Below are 19672 nucleotides of genomic sequence, written 5' to 3' on the forward strand. Positions count from 1 at the left end.
CATGTAGACCAGACTGGCCTTAAATGCAGAGATTTGGCTGCCTCTGCTTCTCTAGTGTTGGGAGTAAAGGCTGGCACCACCACTGCCCACAAAATACTCTTTAATCATTAAATTATTTTATTGCAAGGCAATAAAAGGGGAAAACAAAATGTGAAAAGAACACATTAAGTGTTTAATGTTTGTATATCTAGGTGGACAAAAGGCTCAGTACAGTTCTCTTACTGCAGATGGGAAGATTTCCGTTTGTCACTCTGGACTTGGTAAGAAAGCAGGAAAGAACTAAGAACCCTTGGTGTTGCAATCATAGGGCGCTAAGGGACAGGAAACAGAAAATAGACTGCTGCAAGGCAAAGGCTTGGAGGCAGACAACAGAGGGCTCTGTGCGTCTTCTGCAGCCCACTGTCTCTACAATACTTTCATCTGGACACAATGTATACATTATTGTAAACCAGAATCTGCTTTTGCTGTGCTCTAATCTAACAGTGCCCACCATGTTCTCTGCACAAAATGCCCGGTGAAGCCACAATAACTGTCCCTGCTACAGACAGAGCAGGAGTGGTCACAGCCTCAGGCTGAGACAGGGTCAGGACAGAGTCTGACAGTGAAGAGTCAGTGCCAGAGCTTGAGGAACAGGATTCCACCCAGACAGCCACAGGACCAGCCCAGCTGGCAGCTGTAGCTGAAATCCATGAAGAACCTGCTAGTAAAGCCAAGCAGAGTCCAAGGAGGAGAAGGGGAGGAAGGCTGTGTCCAAACTGGGTCAAGAGCCCAGCTTCAGATATCTACACAGTGTGTCAGGAAGGCAAGACTGAAGATTTGTCTCAGCAAGCACAGTTAGCCCTGCTGAGAATTTCAAAGTTCGAGGGGAAGCTGTTTCAAACATTCGCGAAAACACTCAGACTCCAACTGTCCAAGAGGAGAGTGAAGAAGGAGAGGGTGATGAAACTGGTGTGGAAGCCATGGACATAGAATTGTAAAGGACATCCTCCCCCATCTTTGCACCCTTTTTGGTTTTTGAAAAGTGGAACTGCAGCTTGGCTTAAAATGTGTACTGTTTTTATCACTAATAAAGTTGTGGCTTCTTGTTGGATAGAAAAAAATTCTGTTTTTAGTTGTCTACTAGTGTCCTGCTCCCCTTCTCTTCTTTCACACAAGACTATCAACTTCATCTCTATAAATTATAGATGGTTGAAGTTCTCCAGCCACAGCAAAAAGAGCTCTCACCCATTTTTCTCCTTCTCCCACATATTTTGAAGTTAAACTTGCAGCACTTATATTGAAAAAGGTCGCATTAGATTCTGCAGCTACTGCTTTAGGCAGCACTGTTTTCCACTTCCTGGAGGGCAGAAGAGCACCAAGCCTTAACATGGGGTTCTGAGCCCTGTGAACTACTCAGCCTGCAGAGAAGGAAGGACAGAGGAGGAAGAATCATAATCTCTTGCAGCACTTGTTTTGCCATTTCCTGAGGACCAGCTAGAGCATCAAATTTTACAGCTGTTCGATTGTCAACGAATTCAATACTTAGGAGGTTAACAAGATTGCTGTCCACATTCCTAAAAATTTTCAAGTCTTTCTTTTCCTGAACTGCACTTCAGGGTGTAGAAGGTGTGTTGGATCTGTTTGGTTTTGGAGTACCCTTATGTGTTGGAGCTGCAGGTCCAGGTCCTGGTTTTGCTCCAGAAACCATGGATAAACACTACAACTAGGCGCCCTGTGGGGACCAGAAAGCCCTGTGGATCCACTTTTCAGGCAGGTTTTTGATCAAGACAATGCATTACTAGCATGTGTTAAGGGGTCTTTCCTCTTCAGAGCTGCTCCACTATCTGACTGGACTTGTCCATTGCAGCAAGTCAGGTTAGTACTCTCATTATAGATGTCGTTTTGGACTTCGAAAATGGCAAAACTGGTTGCAGCTTCTTTAGAAGTTGTAAACGGTCCTTGTATATAACTAAATTAGCTATCATTTTGGCTTAAAGGCGTCTAGCTCTTTTACACTGTTCGCCTTGGCTGTAACTATAACCGCAATTCCTTTTCCCAGTTCTTAGATTCCTTTCTTACACCACTCCACAGCTTGTTCCTTCTGTCCTTTCTTTCCTCTTTGATGAGTAGTGCATTAGAGATGTACTGGAAGGTCTGATTGTGGAAGACAGGGAAACTCTTGGCCTTGCCATCGGGTCTGGACACTGGGAGTGAGGGCGAGGCTGATGCCAGTGAGGTCTCTTGGCTCCTCTTGGTGGCCAGGAGTGCACAAGAGAGAGAAGCGCTGTCAGAGTGTCAGAGCCCTGAGAAGAGGAGCCCAGGAAGGCCTGCGGGCAGCTCAGCAGGGCGAGGCCGGTGACCAGTGGGTGAGAAGCAATGCAAGTTCCACATTGGAGCCAAGCCTGGTGCAGGGGCAGGGACCGCGGTGGGGGCGGGGCCTCGCAGGCTCAGAGGTTGCTCCACCTGAACTTTTCTTCTTCCCTTGACCCGCGAGAAAACTCATTCACAGCTCCTACTGCCTCTGGCGGTGCAGCCCGCTCCCCTCAGAGGCAAGGCGCCCAAGCAGCAGCAGCCGCTACTGCGGAGCCCGGGGCCACGGAGCTGCTCGCGCTCCCGCGGAGCCCGGGAGCCTGGCACCTGCACAGGCTGCTCGCCTCCAGATTCTTTCTGCTTGCTGGGCAGGAGCACAACCTCATCTCGTTCTCCTGCAGCTGCCCAGGGCTCCCACCCCTCCTTTTCCTCGGTCCTATGGCCCGCTGGCTCCTCTCTGTGGAGGCCCTGCACGCTCCCATTTAATTTTTAGAGATAGAAAGAGCAATTCTCAAATTCATATGGACTGGCAAAAAACAAACAAACAAACAAAACCCCACAGGAAAACAAAAACAATTCTCCCTGGAGACACAGATTCCCACGCCAGTGTGTGAGGAAACTGCATAGCATAGTGGGTGTGTCACACTCCACAGAGGGAGTCATCCCTCTCCGTGGCTCCTCCCACACAGACAAGCCCTGACCATGGAATAGCCCATAGCACGGGAGTGCATCAGTGTCCAAGCAGGGCAGAAGCCCGCATCTAATCCCTGAAAGCACAGAGAGAGGTTTTGAGCACCGAGCACGGTGGCGCATGGCTTTAATGCCAGCACTCTATACACATATGCAGGCTGATCGCTGAGGCCAGCCTGGTCTACACAGTGAGTTCCAGGACAGCCAGGGCTACAGACAGGAATGCTGTCTCTAAGAGTCACAGAGCTAAGGGGAAAGGCAGAGAACACTTCCCCACTAGATGATAACTGTCTTCAATAGGGAGAGTAGAAGGAAGGAAATGAGAGGACAGGGTGGGGGGGGGGTGACTGGGACGCGGTGGGGGAGGGGTGACAGTGGCAAACATCAGGGCAACAAAGAAGTAGAGCAAGCACCAGGGCATGGTGGGCTAGGTCCCTGGAATGACAAATGCATGTGGTGTAGAGAAATAAGGAGATTGAGGAAGTGAGATAGAGCGCACCTAAGTCTGAGAAAACCTGAGCTGTGTCCTGCTGAGGAGGAGAAGAGGAAACTGCTAGAAAAAAAAATTCGGGCACCTTCTCCTGTGAGGACAAACAAGAGAGCAGGGGTGTGGATGCTACCCTGTGCTGCCTGCATGGGTGTGGCTTCTCACTGGGCAGGAACTGGCTCCCAGTATAAATTTCTCTGATTCTGACCACACTTTGTAGAGGAGGAGCTGAAGGCAGCAACTTTATTCTCCGTTTCTTTATTCAGTTCCCAAGGACCGCGGAGAGCACAGCTGCAGGTGAGTGAGATGAAGGGACCGCGGGGTGTGGGGGTCCCCGCAAAGCACGTCCTCAGCATTCAGTGCATAGTTGCACACTCAACAGGCCAGCCCTGACCCCTCGGGGACAGGGACCTCGGCCCTCTGGAGGGAGGCTCAGAGCCAAGAGGTGCTGGAGGGATTCCCAGAAAGAAGCCGGAAAAGGTGGACTAGGAACCTGCCTTTTCCTGGCTGGAAAAGTCCTGAATTCACAGCCTAGGTGCCTGGAACTTTCTCAGTTCTCTGCCCTGTGTCCTCTGCGGGGTGGCACCGAGGAATTCTCATTCTCTCCACAGCTCTGGCCACACAGCTGGGTCTCAGAGGGATGATGGCAAGGGCAGCAACCACCAAGTGGAATCTTTTCCTTTGGCTGAATTCTCTGGGGACGCTGTCAATCTGTGAGTTCCTAGGGTTTACCTGGAGGGGGTTGGGGCACTGAACAAGGACTGGCTAAGTCAGGGAATTCTTGCAGTCCTGGGCTACCAGGAAACTTTTGGGCTTCTCCTCCCCTTAACCCTGGTTCTGCCTGGCTTTACCCCACCCAGGCTGCAGTGGATAGAAGAAGTTATGAAAAAAGTTATGGCTGTAGGGTGGGGGAGGGGCTACAGGGATGAAGATCACAGCAGGCAGAAGGGAGTTCTTGGTGATGTCCTCAGCACCACTGGGGTCCTGAGGAAGTTTAAATCCCAGTCTCCAGGACTGCATATGCTGGGCACAGTGCCAGTGCTCTCCTCCAGGAGAAAGGGCTGCACCCGAGGGAGGCTGTGCCCTTTCCCACTTTCCTGTTCACCATTTTGTGGAACTTCTGCAGATCCAGGGACAGCACAGCCACACCACCCACCTTCCCATTCCCTGCCCCTTTTTCTTTTCCTTCTTTTTGTGGGTTCTTTTGTTTTAAGGCAAGGCTTCAGTCCATTGCCCACCCTATAGCATCTGAACCAATCCCTGCTCTCCTTTGCTACCAAGGGCTGGGATTACAGGTGTGGACACCAGGCTCAGCTTCAGTGCATTCTCCACAGAGAATTCTGGCAGTTTGCTGACCACCGAAAGCCCCGCGTGTCCAAAGTATGATGAGAAAGCTGAGGTTATAAAGGACCTGCTCACAGCCCTGAGAACTGACTTGACCCCAGGTCCTCCTCCTGCGAAAGAGCTGGGCTTGGTGCTGTGTGCTTTCATGGTCAGGACTAGGCAGTGTGATGCAGCAGCAGCCCTGGCCTCTGGCAAGAATGTCTAGCCTACTTGATGAGTGCCAAGCATCTTAGAGAGCTTGTCTAAGCAGCACTACTGCGCACTTTCCTGAGACGCTGTAACAATGTGTCCCTTACTAAACGCTGGAGGTCTGAGTATAAATGCTTCCTTCTGAGACATTTGATGTCATCATGGTCATTGTTTTCTATCATAGCAAGTTTATTATTTTACAGAATAATTTATGCAGGACTTTTGAAGACTGGCTATCATTTGCTATATAACATATCATATATTAGAATTAAAAAAATCTTTAACCTTGAGAATAACCAGATTTTTGAATAGTTTATTCAACTAAGTCGCCTACGGCTTTTATTTTTGAATTCTGAATAAAACTAAAGAACATAATCTAAAGTAGAGAAATAAAATCTTAGCAAAACTAAATTAGTGGAGAGAATTTATAATTCTAAGTGAACTTCATAGTTACAAAAATTTGAGTTAATGAACTTCACAGTACATATTGAAAGGATTAAAGTGGAATTAATGTTTTATTTTAATTAGGAAGCCCAATTTGCTAAAAGTAGCAGTATCATTCGCATTACATTTTAATATTTTTCATACGCTATGATTGCCCTTATAATGAAAAGAAAATCAGAATCATTTGGAGAAAAATTGCTCTATATAAAATAAGGGGCACAAAGGATTTTTAATAACCTACTGGATTTAGAAACATTTTGAGTTTAGAAAGGAAGCGGTGGGGGACATTCAAACACTAATAAAAGTTCTTAGTGTGAGTGTTTAAATACTTCTGCAGCTTTCCAATCCATTTATAACAGCTTTGATTTCATAAAAGAAAATCTTGAGCACAAAAGCAGCAAAGTTCAGAATCTTTTATGTATCCCTAAGTATTAAATTATCAATTTATTATTAATTACATTTGAAGAACATTGCAAGTTTAAAAATGTTAAGTATAGAAATGTCTGATTCTTTAAACTTCCACAAATAGCCAACATCCAAAAGTAAGATGTAAACAAACCTCTGCTATTCAGGCAATCAATTCCAGCTGCTCCTAGATGGTACTGGAACTCTTACACCACTTCTCTGTTTACTGATTGATATAATGACGGGATTAAAAAAAAAAAAACCCAAACTATTCATTTAGTACAACTTAGTAAGTTGAAGTACTTGTCTTCAGAAAAACCAGCAGCATTTTAAAAAATACACTTAAAGTCAGAGTTGGCTTAAGCCCTAAATCCCTTCCTGAACAGCCATGCAGCTCAGCACAATCCAGTGTCACTTAGGGAGAACATGGAACCTTTGCACGTGTCCCCTGGACAACAGAAACAAGGCAAAGCAAATTCAGGTTTGTGAATGAACAGCTGCCATGTGTAATACACCTGGTGCTCTATAACACTAGAGTCACTGTCATATACGGTTATATAGATAGATACTTTTTAATACATTCTCTTGCTTGCATCAAAATTTAAGGATGATTTTTTTCCTGGTCAGTCATTTAAAGGAAATAATAAATAACGTAGAAAATGATGAAATGTTTTGCATATTTCTGTGGAAGAACAGAAAACATTTATACAGAAAATTAACTGTACAGAATGAACAGCTTATATCCACTATCTGCAATTTTTCTTGGCTGGGGTATTTAAATGCAAGAGCTCCTCCAGGACAAGTTGCAGTCATTCTTGCCCAAATCCCTCTGTCTCTTCTATTGCAAAAAGAAGTTTTTCCTTTAGGTGTTCATAGCTCTTATATGGTGGTAGATCCAAGCGATTAAAACATGTATGGCTTCTTGGTCACCAGGTGTCTGTGCCAACTTTTTCTTTTCTTTCTTTTTTTTTTACTCGATATATTCTTTATTTACATTTAAACGATTTATCCTTTCCTTGATTTCACCCCTCCCTGCAAGTCCCATAAGCCCTCTTCCCTCCTTTGTTTCCCCATCTACCCCTTCCCACTTCCCTGTCCTGGTATTGCCCTCCACTGCTGCACTGAGCCTTTCCTGGACCAGGGGCTACTCCTTCCTTCTTCTTGGGCATCATTTGATTTGTGGATTGTGTCTTCGGTATTCCAAGCTTCTATGGCTAATATCCACTTATCAGTGAGTGCATACTATGAGTGTTCTTTTGAGACTGGGTTACCTCACTTAGGATGATGGTCTCCAACTCCATCCATGTGTCTAAGAATTTCACGAATTCATTGTTTCTAATGGCTAAATAGTACTCCATTGTGTATATATATATACCACATTTTCTGTATCAAAAAATTCCTCCTTTGAGGGACATCTGGGATCTTTCTAGCTTCTGGCTATTATAAATAGGGCTGCTATGAACATAGTGGAGCCATGTGTCCTTATTACATGCTGGGGAATCCTCTGGGTTTATGCCCAGGAGTGGTATAGTAGGGCCCTCCAGAAGTGTCGTGCCCAGGTTTCTGAGGAACTGCCAAACTGATTTCCAGAGTGGTTGTACCAGCTTGCAATCCCACCAGCAGTGGAGGAGTGTTCCTCTTTCTCCACATCTTTGCCAACTCCTGCTCTCTCCTGAATTTTTAATCTTAGCCATTCTGACTGGTGTGTGGTGAAATCTCAGGGTTGTTTTGATTTGCATTTCCCTAATGGTGCTGAACATTTCTTTTTTTTAATTCAATATATTGTTTTATTTACATTTCAAATGATTTCCCCTTTTCTAGCCCCCCACTCCTCGAAAGTCCCGTAATCCCCCTTTTCTCCCCCTGTCCTCCCACCCACCCCTTCCCACTTCCCCGTTCTGGTTTTGCTGAATACTGCTTCACTGAGTCTTTCCAGAACAAGGGGCCACTCCTCCTTTCTTCTTGTACCTCATTTGATGTGTGGATTATGTTTTGGGTATTCCAGTTTTCTAGGTTAATATACACTTATTAGTGAGTGCATACTATGATTCACCTTTTGAGTCTGGGTTACCTCACTTAGTATGATGTTCTCTAGCTCCATCCATTTGCCTAAGAATTTCATGAATTCATTGTTTCTAATGGCTGAATAGTACTCCATTGGTTAGATAAGGTGCTTCTCAGCAATCTGAAGTTCTTCAGGTGAAAATTCTTTGTTTAGCTCTGTACCCCATTTTAATAGGGTTGTTTGGTTCTCTGGGGTCTAACTTCTTGAGTTCTTTGTATATATTGGATACTAGCCCTCTGTCGGATGAAGGGTTGGTGAAGATCTTTTCCCAATTTGTTGGTTGCTGTTTTGTCCCTTTGACAGTGTCTTTTGCCTTACAGAAACTTTGTAATTTTATGAGGTCCCATTTGTCAATTCTTAATCTTAGAGATCAAGACCCCCCGTCCAGACCTGCATGATTAATTTTTTATTGGCCCAAATTTGAAGTCAGGCTTCGTTAAATATCCTGCACCATTCTCTGTTTCTCATTAAGCAACACAGTTTCCCAAAATCAAACTTCTAAGTGGATTTTTCTTACAGGTAACAATTGTGTTTTTTCATCCTGATCCAAGGTTGTGGCCTTCAGTTCACAATCACAAGGCTAGTTCTTGGGCTCCAGAGAGCTCAGGTTCACCTTCACCCAGTCTTCTGGTGACATCTACTTAGTGAGTAGGAATCCCAGCCTCTCCAGGGAAAGGTCAAGCCTCAGGAATGTTAGGATAGGGAAATAAGAGCAGGGGAAACCACAGAGATTGGAAGGAAACAAGAGGCAGAGGCAGAGAGGGGGGGAGGAGGAAGCTGGTTGAAGGGACCAGGAAAGCAGCCACCAAGCCTGTGCCAGTTTACCTCAAAGCAGAATTTTGGGGAAGGAAAGGGAAAGAAGTTGTTTTTATTTTTTTTTAGCACTCCTTTTGTGCTTTTTTAGTGTCATCATATTTCAAACTTGTTAAATGTTCCTCTTATAAAATATTATTTAATTTTGGATGTCAGTGCTCACACAAACACAGGACAGTGAACGCCATGGTCTGACCCGGGGGTGGGGGGGTGCATATCACGACCAAGGGAAAATCAGGGTTTTGGTTCTCAGGACCTGAACAGGTTTGGTGGATGACAAACAGAAACAAACACAGAGGTTTGAATCTGAATGTATTTAGGAGCTCTGTAGTAAGGGTTCTTATACAGGAGGAGTTGGTATTACCATTTCAAATGATGTATCCAGTGAAGCAGGCACAATTGTCATAACCATTTGGCACAAGGAAATGCAAAATCAATCAGGTATAATGTTTCCCATGTAACAGATTTAGAGGATCAATCACAGATAACATCAGTCTTCCTGATTGTGACAGAATCACTTATAGGTGAGAACTAAGGCTCAGAATTACCCTCTAGCTAGAGAGTTCCACAACCTTTCCCAGGAGACCTCCTCCTTGAAGTTTAATGCCTCAGTCTGTGGAACATGTCACACAGAATCTACTGGGATTGGTGTGGCAGTAAATGTGCACAAGTTCACTGGATCTGGCCTGCTTCCTTGTGCAGTCTGCTTAACAGGATACCTCTAGGGTACCATGTCCTCTTCAGCTGTTAGTGAAAGTCTCGGAAAACCTAGGGCATTAAGTGTGCTGGGAAACCAGGTCCTGAAGAAGGGGAGAGAGACTGGGACTTCAAGCAGATCACAGACAGGCAGAGGTCTCTCCTTGAGAATGGATTAGGTGTGTGGTTTAACGTGAGAGAACCTGAGATCTGATGCCAACAGTGTTGTGTGAAGGAGCCCAGTGGGAACAGGGATGAGTGCCAAGCTCACAGCTGGCAGCTCCCTTTCTGTGCCAGGCTGCAGCATTACTCCAGGGTTTTTCCTGAACACCAGGTCCATGTTGAATGCTCCATGTGTCCTATGATGCCTCCCTTTCCCTTGTGTGTTCATCTAGATTTCCATCCCAGGAACATGGATGCTGTCTGATATATTTTATACTACAATACTTGATGAAAGTCACTAAAAGTACTTTTGAAATAAGTCCTCGGGGTATCATGGTATGCATCTGAGGGGTCCTCCTAACCTGAGACAGTCAATGATTACATAGAAAAGAGGGTGAAGAGCTGCGGGGCTTCTTAACTAGAGTCTGCTTCTCTGACATTTGCCCTTCAGAAGAATACTTGGCGTTACGGAAACAGGAGTGCTATGACTTTCTGCTCACACTGTGGAACTTACCTGCATATTTCTCTCACAGATACACACTCTCTTAGTTGCAACTTGATCATCAAGACAGACGAACATCTCTGGTGTGTAGCAGAGTGCTCAGTGGATGAAACATCTTTCTTTAAGTTTGATAACAAAAACAAGGCCACACCTTCAGGTAGCCTGGGGAAGATGGGAAATGCCACTGAAGTGCGGTCATGTTTGACAGAACATCTGGAAAATTTGTGCCAGGAGTTAAGGAACAAGGTGGAGAAGAGTCTTGGTAAGTGTGGGATAGAGTTCAGAGGCAGAGACACTGATAATAGAGGAAGGGGAGAGGGCATATGGGAATGTGATGGTGAGTGTATTTGTATGAAGGAGCTGAGCACTGGCCCAACCTTGCAGGCACAGGGTATATGTAGAGAAGGACTTGACCTTGGAGGAGGTGATGGATAGATGGGAGGTGAAGAATAATGGTTTTTGTCTGTGACTTGCAGGTTACCCCACTTTACAGGCCACCGTGCTTTCTCAGCACAGCCAAGGACAAATCCTTAGTGCCTGCTGGCAATTCAATATTAGTGGAAAGTACTTCTTCACCTTGGACACAGTGACTATGAGCTGGAGACCGACTAATGCTGTGTCAGGGGATATCATGAATAAATGGAAAGGTGATGAGGATTTAATGAAACATCTGACTTTCTCCATAGCAGAATGCAGTCAGAAACTCAATGAATTTTTCAAGCAGCACAAGGAAAAGCCAGGTAGGTATTACCTCGATTATCAGAAGGCAGTTCATCTAATTTGGTAGCCTGAGTGAGTCATACCTGGGTAGTGTTCCTGTCTGGAAAGACAGTGATGATCACAGGGACTCCTCCTTCCCTCTCATTCCCTATAACCCAGTGGTCCAGGCTCGACATGGCCTGCTAATGAGCCCCAAGCCTGTGTGCATCACTGTACACTTCCAGCCTTCTCATCCTCAGGTAGAGCTGTCCTTCCACCAGCTCCACCATCACTCCTAAAGGATTTGTTATCTTACTCTGACACAATTAAAAATCACTAATTTCCCAACATCCAGAAAGTGATATCCACAGTACATTTATCAAATTTGGTGATGGCTTGATAGACATTAACTTTTTATTGTAATGAAATAAGCTGTGTCAAGACATCATAAATACAACTCCCACTTCTCTCTCTACTCAGGACTTTGTAAAATAGTTCTTACATGTGAGTGCCTCATGGCTGCCTGGGGGAGATGATGTGTTTTAAAATTTACCTGAAACTTTCCTATCTTTTTTTTTAAAGGGTCAACAACAAGGTCCCCTGATATCACCCAGGTTACATCACCCACCCAGCTTCCACCTACCGGGCACACTCCTTATAAGGAAGTATTTATCCCTGTGGGACTCATCATATTCTTTATTATCTGCATTTACCGATATGTCAAGAGGAAATGTTGTACCCAAGGAGGTAAGGAGCAGGCTGAGGTTTCTTTTGGTCCTTGGTAGGGTTGTTCTGTGGAGGACTGGCAATAGGTGTCCCACTGGGTACTAGGGATGGGAATTCCTCTCCCCATGTTAGCATAGCAAGTGCCAGTTACCCACTGAGCATCTTTCTAGCCACTAAAATGGATCTGTTGAGAGTCTGCCTTCTAGTTCAATAAACTATCTTCTGCTCAGACCATGAGAATGGACTGAAACAAGCTTGTGAGATCCTTTCTTGCACATACTCCTATCATGACCCATGCAGGGACACTGAGCCTATATTCATCCCCAGAATAATTGCAAAGGTTCTTTCACACAGCCAATTAGGACTACTCATTAACTTTCTCTTACTACCCTCCGTGCTACATGCAATAATGGCTGTCGAACGTAGATATGGGTCTGTCTCAGAGGACGTTTGGGGACCTGGAGCTCTAATCACCTTTGTTAGTCAGGGGTCATGACATGTCAGGCACAAGCTAAGAAGTGACTTTCAGACTTCTCTGGTGGGATCAAGGGCTAATCATTTTCAGAACTACTGTCAGGCTCTCACTTCAAACCCTTCCCAGACAGAAATCTTCAGCTGCTCAGGGCCTGTTGCATCAACTGCCACTAGGCACAGAGGAACGATGGGCCAAAGGAGACAAGAGGAGAGGTTCCCAACCAGACCACCAAAATGTTGTCCCAGGAGGAAGAGTCCAAGGCATGCAGGTCAAAGCATTTACTGGACCAAACGTCCATATCACCCCATCCAAGATGTAGGCAATACCTCACGGCATAGGGAAGCATGGATGTTGGAGAACGCTGATTTCAGCCACGGCCTCACTGCTGTGCCTTTTGACCTCTCAGCAGCTTTGAGAACTCGCATGGTCCCTGCACTAAGAGCAGGCCTGTCAATCATCCCTTCATGGAGCCAAAGGGCCGTGATTAAAGTCTTGTTTGCATTTTGCTGATGGCATGATCCAGTGTAAAACTTCTTATACCTAAGGTCAAATCTGTTCATGAGTAGCTACTGGCTTAGGACAGCCCTCAGGACAAAATGATCAGAATGAGCAGACTATTCAAGGAGTTGGCATTGTGGGATAGTCCTCCAATCCCAGCACTCAGGAGGCTGATGCAGAAGGATTATCAAGTTCAAGGTCAGCCTGGGCTACATAGTCTCATGTTGTCCAAAGATCAAAGAAAACAACAAAATTCATTCATTTAACTTGGTCACTCTGCGTAGTCACTATTCAGAGCATGTGGAACTATGATATCTGTATCTGAAGTTGGAGTCACCTGTGTCTATGCAGGTAAAGTGACCTGGGAGCCCACTGTTGTCATTGATAGCTTATGCCCTACAGAGTCTAGAGTCAAAATACAGATCTGTGATAAAGATTGCCAAAGTTTACTATGTTCTAAAGTTTTCCCTATGAGCACAGGTTGATACATCTAATGTCAGGTGATATATCAGATATTTAAGTCAATATAATTATTTTTAAGAATTATTATTGCCTAGAAAGTTTTAAATCCACCTGTTTACTTTACTTCTGCAGACCTACAATTCCAGTATGTGGAAAGCTGTAGCAGGAGGATTACCAGAGGAATCCAAGCCTGTTGTCGATTACATTCAAATCTTAGGGACAGGTTGGAGGATAAAAAGAAAAGTTGTCTTTTAAAACAAAACAAAACAAAACAAAACAAAACAAAGAAAACAAGAGCTAAAAGGCCAGCAAAGACAGAAACACAGTTATATTTTGCTGGCCTTTTGTCTTTGCTGATATTTTCACGTTTCCTGGTTTTTTGGTTTCATTTTTAATTCACAGCTTTTGTTGTGTTAGACTTACAGCTCTAGAGTCGTCTGAAGCCACATCTTACCTGAGCTTGTCATGGGAAAAAAAAACTCTAGAAAGAAAAACGAAAGAGGAAAGGATTGGGCAGCTGAGGTCCATGGTCTGTGATGTGGGGGAGTGTCTGAGAAAGGATGTAGCGTAGGGTGTGCAGCTGGGTGCTGAGGAGCACACTGTAATCCACACCTCTTTGTATCACAGGTGCTCCCTGCTGCTCCTCTTCCTCTGTAGTCTGATCTGCAGTCCTCATCAAAAGCTGTGTTGGGTGATTCTTGGACACCTGTGCATCTCCAGGGAAGGAAGGAAACGTATTTCTGGTGGCATCTCTGAAATCTACTCTGTTGACTTCAGACCAGGCTGGTGGGAACCCATGAGACTGATGGGTGTCAGAGCCTCACACCCCAGGGCATCAGAGTGCACTAGGCTGTTTGTGCCTTTTTCTTTCTTATCCTTGGGTGGTAGTGTTGTGGAGACTAAGGCGGGCCTAGCTCTGAATTATTCATCACTGTACAAAACAGGGGCTTGTCATGGGTGACTTCACCTCACAAGGAGGAGTTGACTGCCTTCTGAATGTAAAGCAGAGGCTGGGTGACATGACACTTCACTCTTCCCACAGACACGTGCTGGCCCAGGACCATCTATGATGCAACGTCTGGTAATTAACTTAATCCTAAAGGTAAAAATATGTCACCTATTCATTTATCAAAGTATGTTGAAAGCAGTGAACACATGTGCATCTCAGATCATCTCAGAGAAGCAGGTCTGAGGATTTATCTCACCCCCACCTGGACCCCTAAAGAGGTGAAGTCCCCTGCCATGGTTATGGCCCCTACAAACTTGCCATCTGGCTATTTGTGTGGCCAGGAGCCTGCTCGCAGAAAACTCCTGAAAATCTTCAGGCTTCAGCTCCATCCACACTGCTAATGCCTCCTGCTTGAATCACTGGCTGACAGTTCATCTGCTGCTCCATGCTAATGTGGGTCTGCATCTCACCTGCTGGATCCTGGGGTCCCGCACCTCTCCTCTGCAGTTCACTCAGTCCTGAGGTCTGGTGCAGCCCTGCAGCCCTGCAGCTCTCCACTGCCTTCCTTAGCAGCTGCTCTAACCACCTGCATGGAGCCTGTCTGTGGGACTAGGATCCTCTGTCTCCACCTCCAGTCTGGTCTCCGTGAACTCTAATGGCAACTCGTTCACTCTTTAATGCCATTGTGTGATCTAAGTACATAGGATAACTGTGTGGAGTACAATGTGTGATCTGAGAGTTTCTATAGTATTTAAGACTGGAGTAACAGGGCAAGGTGTTGACCAGTTGTCAGAGGTGATCAGGACAACGTGGCAATTACAGCAGTGAATTGGATGGAGCTGGTAAATGAAGACATACTTGTGAGCACCTCTTTTTCTGGCATAGCTCACTCACTCAGGATTTCGCTCACAGTATTATAACCATCCAGCGAATAAACAGGCCATTGGCAAAGAAATTGGAAATACACCATTTTTGTTCAAACAAATACAACGTCTAATGATAGAAAGAAAATTCAGCATCCCTACCAAACCCTCACCTCGGTTCAGGACTGAGTGAGCTGCAGAGGTGAGGTGCAGGACCCCCGGATCTCTGGTCAACAGAATCTAAGCTTGCTGTGCTGACCCAATGCCTGCCTCACACCACAGTGTAACCTCGCACTGTTCAGGGTGAGATCTGACAAAGGTGTTAGGAACAGGGGAGCCTTCCATCAGGCTCTCAGGGAGAGTGGGTTAGGAAAATTACGTCATAAAGCAGGAACAGTGAGCAAACCTCAGATCACACATCGTTTATATATATGATGGCTATATTATTATAGTATAGTATGAATTATTGTGTGTGAAAGAAAACTAAGACGATTGGCAGCTTGGTAAGAAACATGAGTAACAGACTAAGAAAAGGTAAATCCTGAGTGTTGCCTCTAGGGACCCACAGGACCACAGATGATGCTAACAGGCTTAGACTTGATGGCTCTGACTTTCTGGGAACTACAAAGGGGCCTGGCCTGGGCATAGAAATGTTACATTCAGTGGCCGAAAAGGATACGGACATTTCAGTGAGGAATAAGGTACAAGGAGCCAACTCAGCCATAGTGCTTGCCCCTCACAAGCTTGAGGACCTGAGTTCCCTCCTCAGAACCCATGCACACTGTGGGGGCACAAGCTTGTAATGCAGCGCAGGGGGCAGAGAGAGAGAAGTGCATCTCTGGGGCTTCTTCATCAGCCAAAGTAATTGAGCTGGAGAGTTTCAGTATAGATTGACTCAAAACACAGTGTACTTGGTGTCCTGAGGAGTGACACCCAAAGGTAGTCTCCATAGTATGAGTATATGTATATACCCACATGTGTATGCACACACACACACACAAAAGATACACACTGTGTAGCAAAACACAGCTAGTGACTTCTCCAGAGGTGATGTTCCTGAGAGGAAATGGGGTTTTTAAAATACTAGTTATGAGATATTTCCTGGCCTTGTCTTTTGGGCCATTTTTCTGTTTGTATAGATAAGAAGGTAACAAGGCATGTCTTCTTAGACAATAAATTTCAAACAACCATCATTCAACCATTGACCTTTGGTTCCAGGGTTGGTTAGGATTTGCCTTCTAATTGTGTGAGGTATCAGGAGGAACTGATTTAGACTCTAAGCATTAGACTCTGGTTATTAAAGGAGAATATTTTGATTTTATTCATGGGAGGGACTCTTTGTGTCTGTATTGCTGCCCTGACAGATGGTCAGATCATGTCGTGGATAAATGATGCAGATGCTTTCCTCTTGGGAGGGCTCTGTTGCTGAGAATGAATATTGAGAGCCCTGTGTGGGGATGCTGAGCTCTCATAGGGTCATAAGACCATAAAACTTAGGAAGGGATTGGGCTTCATTTTGGAGAGGGGAAGGGGAGTTGTTGCATGAGGTTGGAGGTCAGACTTAATATCACTGAGAGGTCAAGTGTTCCTTGGTGTCAACAGATCGGTGTTGGTGTGGATGGTAGTGATAGAAAGCCCTATGACAATGCTATCTCCATCTTAGTGGCTTCTAATCTAGAGGATATAAGTAATTCTGCAAGAGTAAGTGAGAGCAGTCAGAGTCAATGCGGATTTAAATCCAGAAATAGGTTGTGAGCAAGAATGATGAATTGTCCCTGAAAGAATGAGTAACTATTTCCCCAACACTCCCAGGAACCCATAAAAACTTTGCAGGTGAAGAGCTCTTCCCTCAGGTGATCCCACAGTGACTGGCCTTATCATGACTGCAGTTGTAGGGATGAGTAAGACCTGACAGGAGCTTAGATATCTCCCATGGCCTTGCATCTTATGGAAGAAATTTAGTAGAAATTTAAGACCTGGGTGTAATAACTGGAGAATATCCTGCAACTGTGGAGTCAGAGTGTGAGCTGTACTTCTCCTAGTATTCAGTGACAGCCTTGAGCATCTGTCTCAATCATTACTGACACACAAGGGTCTCTGCATCTAGGGAGGGATGGATATGGAGGAAAAGTCTGCTGTATAGACATCAGAAGGGTTGGTAGATTTAGAATTGGGAATCAGTCAGGGTCACGGATGAAATTAATTAGAATGTGGAGGGAGTTAGGCGCCTCAGTTCTCCAAGTTGAACCAGGTCCTGACAAGAATCCTGGTTGCAGCTGGTAGGTTTTAAGTTTATATTATCTGTACCTATATTTTTGGGGTGGGTTTTTAAGACTATGTAGATGGCACCAGCTTCCTTGTGTTGTTGGCAGTTATATCTCCTTAGCAATTACTTTCAGGGGTGTAGGAGGGTTTCAGGGAATCCTTGTCTTTAGTTTTCCTTTACTGATTCTATTCTGGACAAGGTTATTTCTCTGTGAAATGAACCAAAACTGGATCGCTGGGGTCTTCATATCCTCTCTGAAGCTGTCCTGTCCTTTTAGAGCTATGCCACTGTCCTCTCTGCTGAGACAACCAACCTGGAGGTGAAGGGGGAAACCCTGGATTTCAGCCCAGCCCTTGATCCTCATTGCTTTAGGCCTTTAGTTGTAGCTATTGAAAACTCAGAAATTCAGACACACCAGTCTTGAAGAAGAAATAGTGGTTTTAGTCTGTTGCATAACCTTCACAGTCACACTGTAAGACACCTGTGAATGTGGCCAAATCAAATACAGAAACTTCCAAAAAGTATTTTGAGGCAGTTTTGCAAATATATTTTTCAGTACTGGATTGTATAGTCTGCAAGCATGAGTTAGGAGATCACTTTGTGTCACAACATGAAAAGATTAGACACTTGTAATGAATAAATATGGACAAAACAGATTCTAAATCCATCTTCACTGTGACAAGACTCCATTGTTATGAAGTGAATGCTGGAGAAACTCAGAAGTAATTACAAGCAATAATCCTGACAAACCATACATGTAATTAAATAAGTTTTACTTTTTAAACCATACAGTTTTCAATTAATAGCCACAAACCTACAGAACCTTTTGCTTCTTTACAGTCCTTTAGAAATCCATTAGGGTGAAATTACTTTATCCTACAAATCTTTCCTATCAACAAGTTCTATTCTATTCATCAGAAATGCTTCCTGACATTAGGATTTTTTGGGGGGGTCGGGGTGGGGTGGGGACTCCATCCTTTCTTTATTAAGTTGCTGCTGTAATTTAGGTTTCCTAGAGGATTAAAACCCTGAACACAGCAAACCTCCCCATGTTTTGTCTCAATTTACAAATCTGGCTTAGATTCACAATATGATCAAGTGTTCCCTTGTCATCGCTTACTGTGCTTTTTCACACATAGGTTCAAGACCTGGTGGCATAGTGGTTGTATAATGCTGATTTTTCCTTTCCTTCTCACAAATTGAAAACAATCAAGTGTGTTATATTTGCTTGTAGCTTATGAATTAAAAGACTTTTGAGTTAAGCTCACCTATTCTCTTGCTTACTTATCAGCCAATTTGCTAAATCCTTTGAGGGACATTATCATGTAAAGATACCACATCGCACCTATCTATAGGTGGAGAACAGTTATATAAAATCAAATACACAGGCAAAGACCTGGGCCAGGATGCAAAATGACAGAAAAACCCTGCCTGTGTGAACCTGAGTTCCTAGAAAGCCATGCACCCACAAAAGCTAATTTACTGAGCAATCCTCAGTAATATGAGATGCTGGAATGACACAGGTCCGCAGACATATTTCCTTAGACTGTCTTTAGTCCCCTTAGGAACTGTTTTTTGCCTATGTCCTGTTGTGATCTAACATTTTTGTGACTATTAGATATGTTCTTAAGATGCATGAAGAGACCCTCAAAATTCCACCAACCCCAAAGCTAAAAATTTTTATCAGATACCACCTGGCTTCCAGTTGAGATTCGTCAAAATTGACATAATACATCTCCCTGGTGTCTCTACAGATTTATTCGAAAGATAATTGATTCATGACTTTTCTTGTTTCTTCCTTACAAAAAGTTCATAAACAGAGTAGTACCACATAAGAGTGTGGGTAAGCTAAATCTGGGGTCACTGTGTCAGCCTGACCATGGTCATTCACATTTGTCTTCAGAATCCGGTGTCTCTTACCCTTTGAAGGAAGACATGGAAGTTGTTGGCTATTTTGCCACTCAAGTGGCTTTCCCTGGAGTGGACTCCCTTTGTAAGCTTTGTGTACATTGTAAACTTTTAGTACTTTGTATACTTTGTAAGCCTTTCAGGTAAGAAAGTGCTCAGGCCCCTTCTGAGGTGCTCCAGCAGACAGATCCTCCCTCTGACCTCCCTAATTGTCCAGGGCCCTCTGGCCTCTATAAGGGCCATACACATTATCTCTAGCCCGTCAACAGGACTGTACCCAGATTATGCTCATTTTAGGTCAAAAGTCTGAACAAAAGGCAACAAACAATTCCTGAGTAGGAAAACTCATCAATCCCTGAGCCTCCTCCAAGATCAGGACTTAAAATCTCACCAGTATTCACCCCGGACACCTCCAAACTAGAAAGCTCTGTCCCCAAGAAACTGTATACATGCCCTTTCCTTGGTCCTACCCCGCTGTCCACTCCCTCCCAGGAGCAGAGGCCAACACTCTTGGATTGTTCCTCCATACCCTCGACCCTGCTAATAAATCTCTTTTTGAAAGTTGCTGCCTGGTGTGACTCTATCATGAGAAGGGGGCAAGAAGCAATGAAGAGAAGAAGGCAAGAGGTGAATAGAAGGAGCGGGCTGAGGCTCCTGACTGTAACTTTATTGTCTTTTAAACTTTATTTTTAAACATAGTTCTTAAACATTTTAACCTCTCTTGTAGCATACCACCTACT

The 19672-nt window shown here is 44.5% G+C and overlaps 1 protein-coding gene and 2 pseudogenes across 1 annotated transcript; 2 read left to right on the top strand and 1 right to left on the bottom strand.

Annotated features, from left to right (window-relative positions):
- The first annotated feature begins 295 nt into the window (after positions 1 to 295).
- LOC127673847 (nascent polypeptide-associated complex subunit alpha-like) lies at positions 296 to 991 on the top strand (annotated as a pseudogene).
- On the bottom strand, positions 990 to 2482 carry LOC127673508 (spastin-like; annotated as a pseudogene).
- A 7775-nt stretch (positions 2483 to 10257) lies between these two features.
- On the top strand, positions 10258 to 17448 carry LOC127673509 (retinoic acid early-inducible protein 1-beta-like). Its single transcript, XM_052169190.1, has 6 exons — positions 10258 to 10348; positions 10563 to 10826; positions 11368 to 11532; positions 15317 to 15459; positions 16361 to 16459; positions 17302 to 17448. Exons 1-6 carry the CDS (start codon positions 10258 to 10260, stop codon positions 17446 to 17448), a joined length of 909 nt encoding a protein of 302 aa, XP_052025150.1.
- The last annotated feature ends 2224 nt before the right edge of the window (positions 17449 to 19672 follow it).

Source organism: Apodemus sylvaticus, chromosome 23 (assembly GCF_947179515.1).
Source record: "Apodemus sylvaticus chromosome 23, mApoSyl1.1, whole genome shotgun sequence".
NCBI lineage: Eukaryota > Metazoa > Chordata > Mammalia > Rodentia > Muridae > Apodemus > Apodemus sylvaticus.